At 36.6% G+C, this 16,088-nt stretch overlaps 1 protein-coding gene across 8 annotated transcripts in view; it reads right to left on the minus strand.

Annotated features, from left to right (window-relative positions):
• The window catches only part of RUNX1T1 (RUNX1 partner transcriptional co-repressor 1), a 172,122-nt gene that overhangs the window by 89,940 nt on the left and 66,094 nt on the right, over window positions 1-16,088 (minus strand). For 3 of the 8 annotated variants that reach the window (XM_031946974.1, XM_012541702.2, XM_012541707.3), the window contains one exon: window positions 11,377-11,418. The exons of the other annotated variants lie outside the window; for them this stretch is intronic. In XM_031946974.1, coding sequence (XP_031802834.1) covers window positions 11,377-11,418 — 42 coding nt within the window. The remainder of the gene's footprint in view (window positions 1-11,376; window positions 11,419-16,088) is intronic. 8 annotated transcript variants of the gene reach the window in all.

Consider the following 16,088-nt stretch of genomic DNA (forward strand, 5'->3'; position numbering starts at 1 on the left):
TCTTCATCTTTATTGATTCTTCCAGTCTCTCTATCCCTCAATGGATGCCCGAACCATAACCTACTCTCCCTCCTGCCTTCCAAATCTTTACCTTCCCTCCCTCCTCATCTTACAGAGTAATTATGAAAATCACACAACATAATGTATTTAAAGCATTTTGCAAATTTAAAGCGATTTATGTCAGTTATCATTATGTTCCAAGTCTTAGAAATTTACCATTCTGGACCATGAAACTTTTTTTTACTCCAAGTACCTACACTAGCTATGTGACCCTGAATAGAATGATTGATCTCTATGGATCTCAGTATTTCCATCTCTCAAGTGGAGGGGGTTGGATTAATTGGTGTGCCCAAGGTCCTTGCTAACACCAAAGTTCTATATTAAACCTGTTCAAGATTACTCCAATTTTTACTATTTCTTTTTTCCTTATTTCACTGCTGCTTCCTACCAACACTTATTGCTGAATAGTGGTAGCATAGGGAAGGAAGGCAAGCAACCTAATTGACTGGATCCATTACAAATGTGTTATCTATTCCCAACTGAGGTCTCACTGCCCTGAGGTAATCCTTTTTCTTCTGCCTAATAAGTCTATACTGCATTCTCCATCCCAAATCTTCCCTTCCCTCCTCAAGCTTTCCATATCATCCCTTCCCTTCAATTCTCTCAGCTGAGGACTTCCCCCAAAAAATTAATTTTACTTAAAAAAACAGAAGTTATTTTTAGCAAAACTCTTTTCCCTCTCTTTTTACATTTCAAAATTTCTTGGTTAAAAAAATCATTTTTTTTTACTCCTATATCTAATGAAAAAGAAAGTAGCTTTTCTCATCAAGTCTACCAGTACTTACATATACTTGTTTTCAATCCCAAACATCTCCTTTGACAGACACTCCCTACCAATCAGTCCCTTTCTAATTTTCAGTAGTTCCCTGTTTCCTACAAATACACAAACCATTTTTTCCCTCTCTTTTAAAGAAAACAAAAATCCTGCCATTCTCTCAAGTTTTCTCCTCCCTTTCACAACTCTGTGCTGCTCAACTTTTTTCAGTCTAGCAAATGAAAACCCTCCTTCCAAAAATTACCAATTCTCTCTCAATTGTTCAATCCAGTGATCTTTTCTGAGGCCTTTTTGACCTTTGACTTCTGATGACGACCTTTTCTTAGATATTTTCTCTTTTCTGGGTTATTCCATCACTGCTCTCTTGAGTATCCTCTTACTTATCTGATCCTTCTTTAGTTTTACTCTTCAAGTCTAACTCATAGGAGTACTCCCAAAGTACTACTCTCAGTCATAGTCGTCATCCTCCTCATCATCACCATCACCTTCTTTTTCTTCTTTTTTTTCTTTTTTTCCTCCTCCTCCTGTGAGGCCCCATTTTGGGCTTTCTTGGCAAGGATGCTGGAGCAGTTTATTATTTCTCCTGCTCATTTTACAGATGAGTAAACTAAGGCAAAAGGGTTAAATGGTGAAATGTTTCCCATTTCCTTCTTCTTTCTTCTCTCTCATTCTCTCTTTTTTCTCATATTTTAACCTGGTCTTATCTTCAATTCTCAATAGTTGAAAGATCATGTCTATATAGTTAACTTTAGATTTCTCTCTGAGGAGCTCCAGCCAATTAACTGCCTATTGGGAAACTTATTCTACTTATCCTAAAGATAGCTCAAACTGAATAGTCTAAAACAGAAGTCATTATCCCCTCTTTAATAACTTCACTATTTCTGTTGAAGGCATTATACCATCATGGTAGTCACTCAGGTTTTCATAATGGAAGTTATTCTCAACTTCTCAATTTTCCTCAATCTATTTGTCCAATTGACTGTCAAGTCTTGCCTGAATAATAAAGCAGAGAGAGAGAGAGACTGATAGAAGGTTAGTTATGGTTTAATAAAGGCATTTAAGAATAGTTGTCCGTGATGGTGATATCAAGAAGTATTAACTCAATCTTTGCCTTCTCCCTGATCACACCCCAACCATTTTTCTATCTGCCTCTCATTATCTGGTACCTAGCCTATTAAAATAAGCTAATTATTAGCTTCCCTGTATTAGATCTCTGTCTTCTGTTTCCTCCTTCTTTCTCTCTCCCTCCCTTCTCTCTTTCTCTGTCTCCCTCTTCCTTCCCTCCCTCCTATTTCCCTTTTTCCCTCCCTTCTTCTCCCTTCCTCCCTCCCTCTCTTTAATCCATCCTACTGCCAAAATATTATCCCTAAAGTCCAAATCTGTTCATGGTATTTCCCTGCTCAAAAAATTCCAAAGGTTTCCAGGTTATATAAAAAATAAACCTGCTAAACATATAAAGCTCTTCAACAAACTGGTTCCAACCTCTCCTTCATGACTGATACCACAATATCCCCCCTTCACATATTCTCTATGTCTGCCAAAGTGACCTAATCACCAAAACTAATACATACATTCCATCTCTCACCTCTGTGCATTTTTTACAGTTAAATTTCACTTCCCATTTAAAGATTTCAACTTTTATTTCCTTGTCTATGACGGTTTCCTGTACTGTATCAACCTAACTTAAATGATTCCCAGAGCATAGTCTTGAAAAGTGACCTACATTTGGTGCCATACAGATCCAAGCATAACAGAGCCTGAGTTAAGGTAAGAAAAATATTAGCCATGTAGAGAGTCCAAAAGAAGTTTCATGATTGTAGAAAGGGAGACTGTGAGGCATACATAATTACAAGAATAAAAATACGTTTTCTGTTGTTACTGATAAAATTTTAAGTATTTAACAATATCATAAAGATTCCAAATTCTACCTTCATTTCTACCTTCACTATATCTCTGTATACATATTAATGATGGCTAGCATTTATATAATAACTTCTATGTACCAGGACTATACTAAATGTTATATAGAGATCATTTCATCTGATTTCCATAGTAACTCTGGGAGATATGTGCTATTATTATTATTATTATTACCATTTTACAGATGAGGAAACTGAGGCAAATGGCTTACCTACAAAGTACAGTTAGCCCTCCCACATAGTAACTTTCCTCATCATGGTTTCAATATATCACAGGGATGCATGAATGAAATGGGGATTTGGGAAAGATTCTGTGAACCCTATAGATGACATGGATCATATGACCAAATACTTTTTAAATATAAAGCTTTTATTTTCAAAACACATGCATAGATAGTTTTCAACATTCACCCTAGCCAAACCTTGTGATTCAAATTTTTTCTCCCTTTCTTCCCCCCACTCCCTCCCCTAGATGGCAAGTAATCCAATATATGTTAAATACGTACAATTCTTCTATACATAGTTCCACAATTATATGATCAAATACTTAACCCAAATTTTACAATGGGATACTATAAATACTCCAGAAAAAAAGAAAAAATTCTGACTTCTCTGAATACCAAAGTAGGGCCAAAAGTTTTTAAACAGATTGTAGGGGGTACTGCATTCCTAACACCCCAGAATAGGAAGGCATAACGGTATCTGAGGTCAAAGTGGAATTCAGTTCTTTTGACTCCAGGACTAGTACTCTTATTCACTGAGCATTCATCTGACCCTTATCAATCCTCTTCTCTTTATCCTGGTTCAATCCCTCAGTATTTCATGCCTGTATTATTGCAATAAGTCATTTTGCTCTACTTAAACTTCATCCCACTGTAATCTACTCTCTGCTAAATAGTCAAGGAGATCTTCCTAAATCATCTTCCTCAGCGAATCCTTTGGCTCCCTATTACTTCTAGGACCAAATAAAACTCATTTGTTTGATATTTAAAATTCTTCACAACCTGATCACTTTCTACTTTTCTAGTTTTCTTATACTTTTACCTTAAGCCTCCCCCCCCTCACCCCCATACACACATATTCTATAATCCAGTGATAATGGTCTTCTTACTGTTCCTTACAAAAGACACTCCATCTCATGATTGTAAGTATGCCTTTTAAGTGGTAGTCCTGATGCCATAAGACTGGCCTTCCAATATACCCATATTTTAACAAGAATTCCCTCTCCAACATTCAACAAAAAGTTGTGGAGACTCTGCTCGAAAATGGTAACAGAAAGGGTAGCACTTCCTCCTACATGGATGGAATGGCTCCATTCATGTAGCCTAGACTTCCTCCCCTTATGCAAAGCTCTGCATTCTGAGGCCAAGCAAAGAGAATCCACTAGTTCTTGTATCAATTATTCTTATTTGGGGTTAAGGGGACAAAGTAAACATTTATTAGATGCCTACTATGTACTAGTGCTTGACTAGAATTATCTCACTTGATTCTCATAACAACCTTGGGCCAAAGGCGTTGCCCAGTGCTCTTTCCACTACACAATCTAAAGTGCCCCATGGAACCAGGCTCAAAGATCACCAAGTGATTTGTATGTAGTCACATAGCTAATGAGGAAAAGTTCTAAGATTTAGCTCCAAATCTTTGTATTTCTTGTCTAATATTCCTTCAATGCAGCATAGTGAATTAAGTGCACAAATAAAAGTAAGGAAGAGTTCAAATTTCATCTCTGACACCCACTAGCTATGTGGTACTACTGGCATATATCACTTAACCTATCAGAGAATCTCAGTTTCCTCATCTGTAAAAATGAAAATATTGGATTTAATGGCCTCAAAGTTTGTTCCTGCTCTAAATCTATGATCCCTTAGTATGGAAATATTTGCAATATGTATATGATTTTTAACAGAAATGTTTGAAAAGTGCTTTTGCCATTTTGAGGAGTAAAATTATTCTATCTCCACACAGCCACCCACACAGCCACCAGTGACTGGCATATCAGGATAGAAAGAACAAATAGCATTCTGATTGATATCTGATAGAGAAAACAAATACATAGCATTTTTTTGGTCTGGGCTGCCACAGCTGAGCCATAGGATATATTTCCAATATGCTAGGATCTGATGACATAAAACAGCAAATTCTCTGACCTCAAAAAAAAAAATTCAATCCGCTATAATCTAAGAACCATTCACTGCTAATATTAAGGTTAAGGTTCTCCTTTCTCTCACCTATTGTCCCTCCTCCCCCTTCTCTCCCTCCTCCTCCTCCTCCTCCTCCTCCTCCTCCTCCTCCTCCTTCTTCTTCTTCTCCCTCTCTCTCTCTCTCTCTCTCTCTCTCCACCCCCACTCAAATTCAAAATGGAAAAGAAGTATGGAGTTCAAGATATCTAGGAGTCATTCATAACAAGAATCCAAATTCTAATGTAATATAATCAATGTAAAAGCCTGTTAGATAAAACAATTCCAAAGGTACAAAGCATGATAATTTTTCATCCACAGTTCTTAGATCCATTTTGACTTACTGAGTATAGAATATCTAAGTGTGACTCATATTCAGAATATAAATTCAAAATCCATAAAGACCTGTTAGATATAATGCTCCAAAAAAAGGACTGATATTTTTCACATTTGCCATATATATTGAGTTCAGAACACATTAGGCATGACTCATAATTAAGAGTACAAACCCCAAACCTATAATATAAAGAACTCTTTGCTATATAATGTAAAGAACATTCCAAAAGGATGAGAGTTGATGTTTTTATACTTGCTAAGTATATTATTTTATGTTCAAAAAGGTAACTAAAAATGGCAGGCTTCATCCACTCAGTGAAACAATGTAAAGAGTATCCCCTCTCAAAAGTCCCACCAGCCATTCTGTCCAACAAAAGGAGACCAGATTAATAATTTAATTAAAATGCTATTGTTCAGTCTTTTCAACTGTTTGTGATCCCATGGGGTTTTCTTGGTGTAGTTGGCCATTTCCTCCTCCAATTCATTTTAGATATGAGGAAAGTGAGATAAACAGTTAAATGACTTATACAGGGTCACACAACTAGTGTCTGTTACCACATTTGAACTCAGATCTTTTTGACTGTGTGCCAGGTACTCTATACATTGTATCACCTAGCAGCCTGATGTGGTTTGATACAGAGCTGTTATCTCTCAAGTTGTTTTATTACAATGTGATTTTCTTCACAGATGATTTTTTCTGGGTATAGTTTGGAGAGATAATATCAATGCATAATAATAATAGCTTATTTTTATTTCTTTTTTCAAGAGAAAAGCACTTTTGCAAAATACTTTACATACATTCAGCATAGCTTAGCCATTCACTGCTCTCATGTATAATGGGGGAAATTGAGATTTGTTAATTTGCCCATGTTCAAACTGGTAGAGTATTCAAATCCAGATCCCTTAGACTCTAAAATTCAAAATTATTCCCAGTGTTCTGTGTTGTATGATTATTTCTTCTTTAAAAACAATCATGTTAAATACCTGAATTGTGTTTCTTAATATAAAGGTTATAGGCATTATTGCTGTATATACATATATGTATATGTGCCTGTGTATATAGGACTGCTGCATTTGTGATGAATTATGTCTCTGCTACTTATTACTTTTATGAAGCCACTTCACTTCTCTCATTTATTCACCTACAAAATGTGAGGGTGTTGACTAGATAAACTGGCCTTTGGTGTTAATTGTAAATATTTGTGGTAATTAATGGGTACTTTGGTGGTACAGTGGATAAAGTACAGGACCTGGAGTCAAATAGACTTATCTGAAGAAAGTTAAACATGACTGAAAAAATGAATGACAACAACAAAATAAAACCCTATCCCAAATTCAAAAATGCTAAAGCCTCAGTAATAGGAGAGGGGAAAAAAACACAAGTTTTTACAACAAAACTCTTTATTTTAAATGATAGAACTCAATTTAGTTCACAGATCACTATATGCTTACTTACTGGATCTTTGTTCGTGTTCTAGAGAAACAATCTCTCAGAGTACAATTGTAATACAATAAATTCCACTCTTTAATCATCCTTCATTAAAACCCAGTTTAGGTTTGGAAAAAGCCAGTTATTAAAAAAGAATATCTACTGAGATAGAAAGTGAACAGCAGAAAGCTCTCAACTACCCATTCTAACAAATTGGATGAAACCTAAGAAATAGCTAGTATTTGTTTTTCTCTAGTACAGGAAATGAGGACCACAAACAGAGGTGTTCTACTCTGATTGTTTTTAAGGGGCCAAGACAACACAAGATCTGACAGGTCCCACACTAAGCTGAAAAGGCTTCTCTCTTATGTCAATCAACTACTTAATTAAAATGTCTACTATGAGATAGTCCTCCTAGGCAGTTAAGAGGCACCATGGATAGAGTACTGGACCTGGTATCTTCATGAGTTCAAATCCAACCTCAGACACTAGCTGTGTGACCCTGAGCAAGTCACTTAAACTTGTTGTACTCAATTTATTCATTTGTACAATGAGCTGGGGTAGAAATGGCCAACCACTCTCATCTTTGCCAAGAAAACCTCAAAAAGGGGCCATAAAGAGTCACGCATGACTGAAGAATAACAAGGTGCTCTCCTAGGTGCTATCTATTGATAAGATAAAAGTGAAAATTTTTTTGCCCTCATTGAGGTCAGGTGCAATGTTATTACACTGATGTCCAAACATCTAGCTAAGTTCTGAGAAGCTTGTGATAAAAAGGCTGGCAAGCAGTAGATAGTAGTTTGAGAAATTTTTTTCAATGATCATTTTGACAGTAATCTCCTAAACCATGGATGGGTTGTAATCTGCATGAATGAAAAAATGGTTCACACAGTTAAAAATCAGATCATCTAAAGTCCTAAAGCGAAGATAAAGTTTCAGAATGCATTATTTTATTTTCAATATTGTGTAATTAAAAACAAGCAAACCAAGAAAGAGAATTAATTTTGGCAAGGATTGGATTCCAATGTCCAGTAGAAGTTTCCTTCAAAAGAAACAGTTGTCATTTGCTTCTCCACAAACTCCAGGTTCAAAAATGCATCTGACATTATAGTATACAACATCAAGTTTTGATGCATGATGCAGGTGCCACGCTTGACCCAAATCCTACTAATGAGGGGCATTATCTCATGAGATGACTCTGGTTTTTCTTCTTTTTAATTCACCAAGACTATTTTACAGGGAGGTAACTACTGCCTCTGAATTATTCTGAAGCCTTGCAAACCTGTCACTTCAAAAAGATCCTGCAGTAAAGAACCCAACTGGAGCTTACCCTGGGTCTGTAACTAAAGAAAATGATAAATCTTTGTAACTGGAAGCCAGCTGCTTCATTCTTAACAGTGATTTCCTCCTCGCTACCCTTAACACCCTCCCCAACCTTCCTTCTTCTTCTCCCCTTCCTTACATTTTAGTTGGAATACAGCTGTAATAAATGTGACTCCTCTCATAAGATGTGCAGATGTTAACAGTTCTGTAGGACATCAAGAAACATTTCAAGAATCTCCCAAGTGCTGACTAAACTTGCTTGAATTACCCACACTGCCTCCTCCACATTCCTATTCAGTTCTATTTGCTTTTTTTCTGAATGTTTTAGGGAGAAAAAGTAAAAACCAATCTACTGATTTAAATGGGATAAGAACAAAACCCTTCAAACTAAAAGAAGTGGGGGAGAGGGGTGAACCCAGCCAGAGAATGTAACTAAGCATAAATATGCATTCAGTAAAATAGTGTCCCAGACTACAGTCATCTGAATCTCTATTTAGGTATTATGATGCCTTAGCAACATTGATATTCTTGAGGAGATTTGACAAACTAATCAGTGCCTTATAGACTAAATTAAAATAGCTGAAGAATTGTCTTCTGAGGAAACAAAAATACCTTCATTTTCCCGAACATTTCTGCCATAAATTGTTGTCCATGTGTCTTCCAATGTCATCTTTTTATAACTCAGAAATTAAGTGCAAAATTCCTTGAATTAAAACCAAAGAATTTTGTAATTTTGAAAATATACCTAGATCTTCTGAAGTTTTTAAAATTACTATAGCCATCAATTAACTGTCCAAAATCAATGCTTACACAAACACCTCCAGTTAATGGTTTTAGAGTCATTGTGCAAAAAAACTTCCGAGTAAATTTTCTAAAAGTTAAGAACCCTGTTGCCTAAGCATAGTGTGAAAGGGAACTAGATTCTAGAAAGTACCATGACACCATGACTCCCAGACAAGGCCTATCAAAGTTTAGTGGTTCTAAAAAAATTAAAAACTCAGGTAGGACTATATGCCTTCTACTTGAAGACCAGAATAAATTGGCTAAAAGAGATATCCAGCATCAGGATGACTGATAATAGCTACTCTCAAAGAAAGGTCTTAAATTATTGGGGATTATATGATCTTGGTGATCTGGTGAAGAATTAATGAATTATAAATCTTTAACAAACTGAAGAAAATGTGACCTTTAAGCAAAGTTCCAAAATTATCAGCTATATGTATCTGGCAAAGATAGGGCAAGGTATAAGGTATTTCATTAAACATGAATACTATCCATATATTTTTGGTCTTTTTGTGTTATATAAAAAAGACACCAAATATCTGGCATTTAACAGCTTTATTTTGGTTGTTATCATTTAAAAAAAAAAAATTAGTGAGCCTAGAAAAGAAATGGATTTCAAATAGCATTTTAACAACATGTGCCTTTGGAGTGATTTTCTCCTCTGACCCAACCTTCTAATATCTCAATGATGGGATTGAGAGAGGGGGGGAAGAGCCCAGCAGGGCAAGTGATACCAAGAACATATCTCCCAACCTTCTTACCAATACTCAATTTCCTTCTTTCTCTCTTGGTTGGACATATTTCCCTTTCTACTCCCCAATTCCCACACATGAAAAAAAAAAACACAAAATCCCTTTTTAAGGCCTTTTAAAGTCCCTAATTGGATAAATTAGGAAGCACAAGGGAGGAAGGAAACAACCATGTTTTAAGTTCCTACTATGTGCCAGAAACTGTTCTAAGCATTTTACAAATATCTCATACTCACACTACCTTGGGAGGAATTATTATTATTACTATTATTATTCCATATTAGCAGTTGAAGAAGACAGGGATTGTGACTTGCCCAGAATCACATAGCTAGTAAATATTTGAAGCCATAGGCCCTATGTACAGAACATAGTTGCCTCCCTACACCTCCCTGCTAACTATAATCTTTCCAGGAAAATGAAGGATCTCCCAGTCCAATCCCTTGCCACCACGCAACTCTTGCTTACTTGGCCTTACTTTATTTATCTCCTTAGGTATTGTCTTGAGGTCTACATATGTCCCTTATGGAGCCCTGGGCCTTGTTATAGGCCCTTTCATCTGAGTCCTTCTTTAGCTGTTGTCTCTCTAAATTATAATATGACCCCCTCAAAAATACTCATTCTATTTTAATTCCCAGTGCTTAATATTGCACTTGGTATATAATGAGCATTTAATAAATACATTTTCATTCATTCAGTTATTATTTCCTATAGCAGTATAGGAGAAAAAAATTGGAATCAGAATACAAACTATTCAACAAGTGATTACAAAGCACTTACTGCATTCAAAGCAGCAGCCTGGCATAGGATTCAAAAAGCTATCCAAACTGCAGGTCAGGGGGGCCTAATTAAGGTCCTCCTTCTGACACCTGCTCCAGATGAGTCACTTTACTTTCAGTACCTCAGGTAAGTGAGACTACATGTTGCAGAGAAAAGTGCTGATGTAACACTGATGTGAGCTTTCCCCAATAGTAGTTCTTTACACCAAAGTTATCACAGATCCAGTCCAGGAAAAAAAACCACTGAGCAAGTTTGAAATACTATGTGTAGTGCTAGGGGAGCACTGAAGGAAGCCAGTTTCTAAAAGTAGAGGTGAGGAGGGAATGCATTCTAAGCATGTGGGAGAAACTATGCAAAGTTAAGTATTCAGGAGATAGAATGCCAAGTTCAAAGGAATGACAATTAGGTTAGCTTGGCTGAAATATCGATAGGTAGGGTATGTATATGGGAGAAATCTGGAAAAAAAAGAAAAAGAAAAAAAGGGTAGGTTGAAAATGTAAAAGCCTTAAAATGACAACTTTATGCCAGAGGCAATAAAGACTACTTGAAGATTCTTGATTAAGAAGAAAGAAATGGTTGCGTTGTGAAAAATTATTCAGCTTGCCTCAGAGAGGCTGAGACCCAGAGCTGAGAGCCAATTAAGAGGTTAATATAGTATCGACATCTAAAGAAATAGACATGAGAATTAAAAAGTACAGAAAATATGAAAGGTACTGATAGTAGCAGAAATGTTGACCACTTATTGCATATGTGAGATAAAGGGCAATGAGGATATCCATGAGATTGTGTCCTTGGCTCAGTGAAAAGCCATTAATACTCAAAAGAAATAGAGAAGTTCAGAAGAAAAGCTGGGTTTAGAGCTGAAGGAGAAAGTTACTATTTTGGACACTTTATTTTGATATGCCTATAGAATATGCAAGAAAGGATAGCCAATAGGTAACTGACAATATAAGATATATACACCCAGCAATTAATTGCGTAAAGCTAATAAGTGAATTCATGGGCATTAATGAAAAAATCCCAGAAATAAATCTTGAGAGATACTTACTTTTGGAAGGAAGGGTATCTACGGATGATCCAGCAAAGGAGACTGAAAAAAGACAAATAAGAGGAGAACTAAGGTGTCAAAGTTAACACAGGGAGAGCATTATATCATAGAGGTGATAATGGAATAGTTATCAGATGCTGAAAAAGTCAAGAAGAATGAAGTCTGAGAAGACGTTATTTTAAAAATTAAGAGACTGTTGTTAGTCATTTTGGAGAAAGGATTTTCAGTTTAGGGTGAAGTTAGATGCCAGATTGTAAAGACATAGAAAGGAAGAGGAAGAAATGGAGAGAAGTACCTTGTTTGTGAAAGAGGAGAGAACTTTTAAGATCTTCAGGGGGTGACAGGATCAAATGAAATGTCTTTTTTTGTTATTTTCAAAGTATGGGAAAGACTTTAGTATGTTTGGAGGTAACAAAAATAGAAAGACATTTAGGAGAGGTTGAAGATTAGAGACAGAGAGAGAAGAAACAATGATCAAAGGGACAAAAGAAATGGGACTGAAGGACAAAAGTAGAAATTGGTTTTGGCAAGGTGATTGACTTAGTCTTGGTCACAGACTAGGAAAAACGAGAGAGGAAATGATCAAAGTCCACAGAGAAGAGGAAGTTCACAAATGATGGATTTAAAAGTAAAAATTAAGGAATGGGTGGTCTAGGAATATGGAGAAGAAAAAGAAAATTGGAAGATTCTCCTAGTGAAGAGGCAATTAGGAAAGAATAAAAGGAAGCACTATATGCAACAATGAGGGTCCACTCAAATGAGATCTCACAAATTTTGAGTAGACCTAGTGGTAATGTTGAATGATTTCCTCCCCAGCATTCAAGTCCCATGGGGGTTAGGCAAGACAAGACAGATAACTGGGATAATCCAGATTTGAGACTTGGCAAAGCATAAGCAGTGAAAAGACAAAAGGTCAAGGGATTTGAGAGTTGGAGACAATATATAGGTGAAGAATGTAATTACTGGATAAAGATGCTCAAAAAAGAAAAATGAGAAAAAAGAAGAGATAATGTCAGGACAAGAATGACGGGATTAGAGGTCACAGGGAGGAAGTTAGCACAAGTAAGGTACAAAGAAAAAAATGGAAAAAAAAAGAAAAACAGGCAAATGACAAAAGTAGGAATGACAGAGTCCCAGGTGAAGGAGAGCACTCACACATAAGAGTGAAATCAAGGTTATGATCATCTCTATGGTAGCAACTAATAGCTAGAGATTTTAGACTAAGTTATTTTTACCTTTTTTTGTGTTATTATTGGTAAAATGAGCTTTCATTCATTGTTTTATTCATTCATTCACTAAACATTTCTATTATGAGCTTCTGTCAAGACAGAAAGCACAGTGGATAAGAAGTTGCAGGACTGGAATTAAAAATAAATGAGTTCAAATCAAGCCTTGGACACTTAATTTATATAGTGTTTACTATATGCCACTTTATAATTATTATCTCATCTGTGCTTCACAACAATCCTAGAAGATGAATGCTATTATTACCCTCATTTTAGGAAACTGAGACAGAGAATATAAGTCTAAGTTGCCTGTGCACAGATTTGATTTCAGGTCTCCCTCTATCTACTGTGTGATCCTATACACGTCACTTACTTTCCACAACTGTAAAATGAGGATAATATAGCATCTATATTGCAGAGTTGTTGTAAGGACCAAATGAGATAATAGCTATAAAGTGCTTAGTGTGTGTGTGTGTGTGTGTGTGTGTGTGTGTGTGTGTGTGTGTAGAGTGCCTGGAACGTATAAATGTTTTTTCTCTCCCATGAGCAACCTCCTATTATAATATGAGTGACTGTGGTAGGCCCTAGGATGGGTAGAAAAACAAAATGGAAAACAAAACAACAGTCCCTCTATCCCCAACGAATTTTTATCCCCCAGAATAATTTACCTTATGTACCTCACATAATCAACCATAAAGGATATTGTATAAATTCAAAAGTCATTTCTTAAAACTCACAACTGACTTTTTGCTGCCCATAATTGATACAAAAATGACAAAGATCACTGAGACATAGATGCTGCCCTTAATAACAACTAAATGCCTTACATAGAGTTTATCATTTGACTCTTACAAAATTCCATGAAATAGGTATCATTATCTTCGTTTTTATAGATGTAGAAAGTGAGGACAAAAGAGGTTAAGTGATTTTGTCAGGTTCACATGGATGTTAAGAATTTGAAGCAATTTTTCAACTTTGAGGTGATTCAGGCCAATTCCAATAAACTTGTGATGGAAAGAGCCATCTGTCTTCACCATTTTTGTTGTTGCTTGCTTGTTTTTTATTTTCTTTCTCACTTTTTCCCTTTTTCATCTGATTTTTCTTGTGTACCATGATAATTGTAATTGTACATGTCCAATATATATTGAATTACTTGCTCTTGGGGCGTGGGGGGTGGGGGGAGAAAAAAATTCGGAACACAAAGTTTTGCAAGGGTAAATGTTGAAAACTCTTAGCATATACTTTTGAAAATAAAAAGTTATTATTAAAAAAAATCTGAAACAAGATTTGAACTCATGTTTTCTTAACTCTAAAATTGGCATTCTAGCTACTGTGACACCTATAGGCCCCAAGGGACTTTTGATCTAGGGAGGATAAAAATGATGACAACAAGAATATAATTGCATTTATAAAGCACTTGAAACTTTGTGAAGTGCTTTACAATTATCACCTCATTTGATCCTCACAATAACTCTGGGAAGTAGATGCTATTATGATCATCCCCATTTTTTCGATCAGGAAACTGAGGCAAAAACAAATATTAAGTGAGTTTTCTGGCGTTACACAGCTAGTGAATATCTAAGGGCAGATTTGAACTCAATTCTTCCTGACACCAAGTCAAGCACTTTATCCACTGAGCCACATATAATAAATGGTAGACTGTGGTAAACAACACATCAGGAGGCAGGGATAATAAAATAAAATTTATTTCTTAACCAGAACATACATACAAAGCTACTTTCAAATCTCTCTCTCTCTCTCTTTCCTTCTTTCTCTTTCTCTCCCCCTCCCCTTTTCACCCTTTCTCTCTCCCCCCCCTCCCTCTCTCTCTCTCTCTCTCTCTCTCTCTCTCTCTCTCTCTCTCTCTCTCTTCCCCTTCCTCCTTTTCTTTCTTCCTCCCTTCCTTTCTGTCTCTCTCTTCTCCTCCTCCCCCCTCTCTCTCCCCCTCCCTTCCTGTCTGTCTCTATGTGTATGAGTCTCTCTCTGTCTCTTTCCCCCCTCTCTTCTCCTCTTTCTTCCCTCTGTCACCCCTTCTTTCTCCCTCCCCTCTCCCCTCCTTGTCTTTCTCGTTCCCTTCCTCTCTCTGTCTCACTGTCACTGTCTCTGTCTCTTTCTCTCTCTCCCCCTCCTCCTCTATCTCTCTCTCCCCCCTCCTATCTGTCTCTGTGTCTCTGTCTCTCTCTGTGTCTCTCTGTCTCCCTCTCCATCTCTCCCTCGTCTCCCCCCCCCCGCCATCTCTGTCTGTCTGTCTTCTCCTTCTCTCTTATTTCTCATAGCGGAAATGCACTGTTCAGTCACAGCTTAGAAGAAGACATAAACAACATTGAAATTCACAAGCAGATCTCAAAGAGAGAACGCCTCAATTGGTATGCAAGTGATGGCTTCTCCCCCTGAATACATTATGAACCTGCAGCATGCTAATATGCCACGCTATCATAAGCACCATATGGAACAGTAGGCAGTACATGTCCCATCAAACCTCAAAAAGATGTATTAATGTTCATGCTCTTAAAAAAAAAAGTCCCCTGCTTGTATCCCCAGACTTCCACATATCTTAGCATTCAGTCAATTTCTCCCAAAGCACAGTCCTCTAGGGTTGCTCATCTTCACCAGATGGTTTCAAGAATCCTTTCCATCTATTTTATCACACAAGGTAAAGGCCACAAAGCATGTCAGACTATGCTTACTGAAGGGCTACCAGCATAAAAGATAACAACAAAAGACACACAATAACTAAGAAATAAGACTTCTGGGGAGGCTATAGGGGGGGAAATGTTCTTAATTATGCTTATATTAGATGCATCTTTCAAATTTTATACTAAGGAGATTTTTTTAAAAAGAGAATTATTTCCCTCCAAGACTAGATTTTTCTAAAAGCCTGGTTGCTATTATTAAGAAATTGAGGGTCAAACCAATTATCTATAAAGTATATGAATATATATTCCATTCAAAATCATGCAGCCAATAACAAAAGTTACAGTGGATAGAGTGACTATCCTGGAGTCAAGAGGAACCGAGTTAAAATTTGGCTTCAAACACTTACTAGTGGGGTGACCCTAGGCAAGTCATTTAATCCTGTTTGCCCCAGTTTCCTCATCTGTAAAATGAGCTGGAGAAGGAAATGGCAAAGCAGTCCAGTATTTTTGCCAAGAAAACCTCAAATGGGGTCAGAAAAAGTTGGAACAATGAATCAACTAAACAACAGCAGCTGCAGTAAGAATACCCAGTACAACTTTCAATATGGACTCATGATGAAGTAACAGATATGTATAGTTGAAGAAAACTATCAATCAATAGGATCATAAATTTAAAGCAGGAAAACAGAGCTTCAAAGGTCACCTAATCCTGCTACCTCATTTTACAGATGAGAAATCTGAGGTGCAAGAAGGCTGTGATTTGCCTAATGTCACAGATGTGATCAACATTTGAAGCAGGATGTGAATTAGCGTGCTTTCCATTCTACCATGACACCTTTTTTGTTTAACC

This window comes from Sarcophilus harrisii, chromosome 1 (assembly GCF_902635505.1).
Source record: "Sarcophilus harrisii chromosome 1, mSarHar1.11, whole genome shotgun sequence".
Lineage (NCBI taxonomy): Eukaryota > Metazoa > Chordata > Mammalia > Dasyuromorphia > Dasyuridae > Sarcophilus > Sarcophilus harrisii.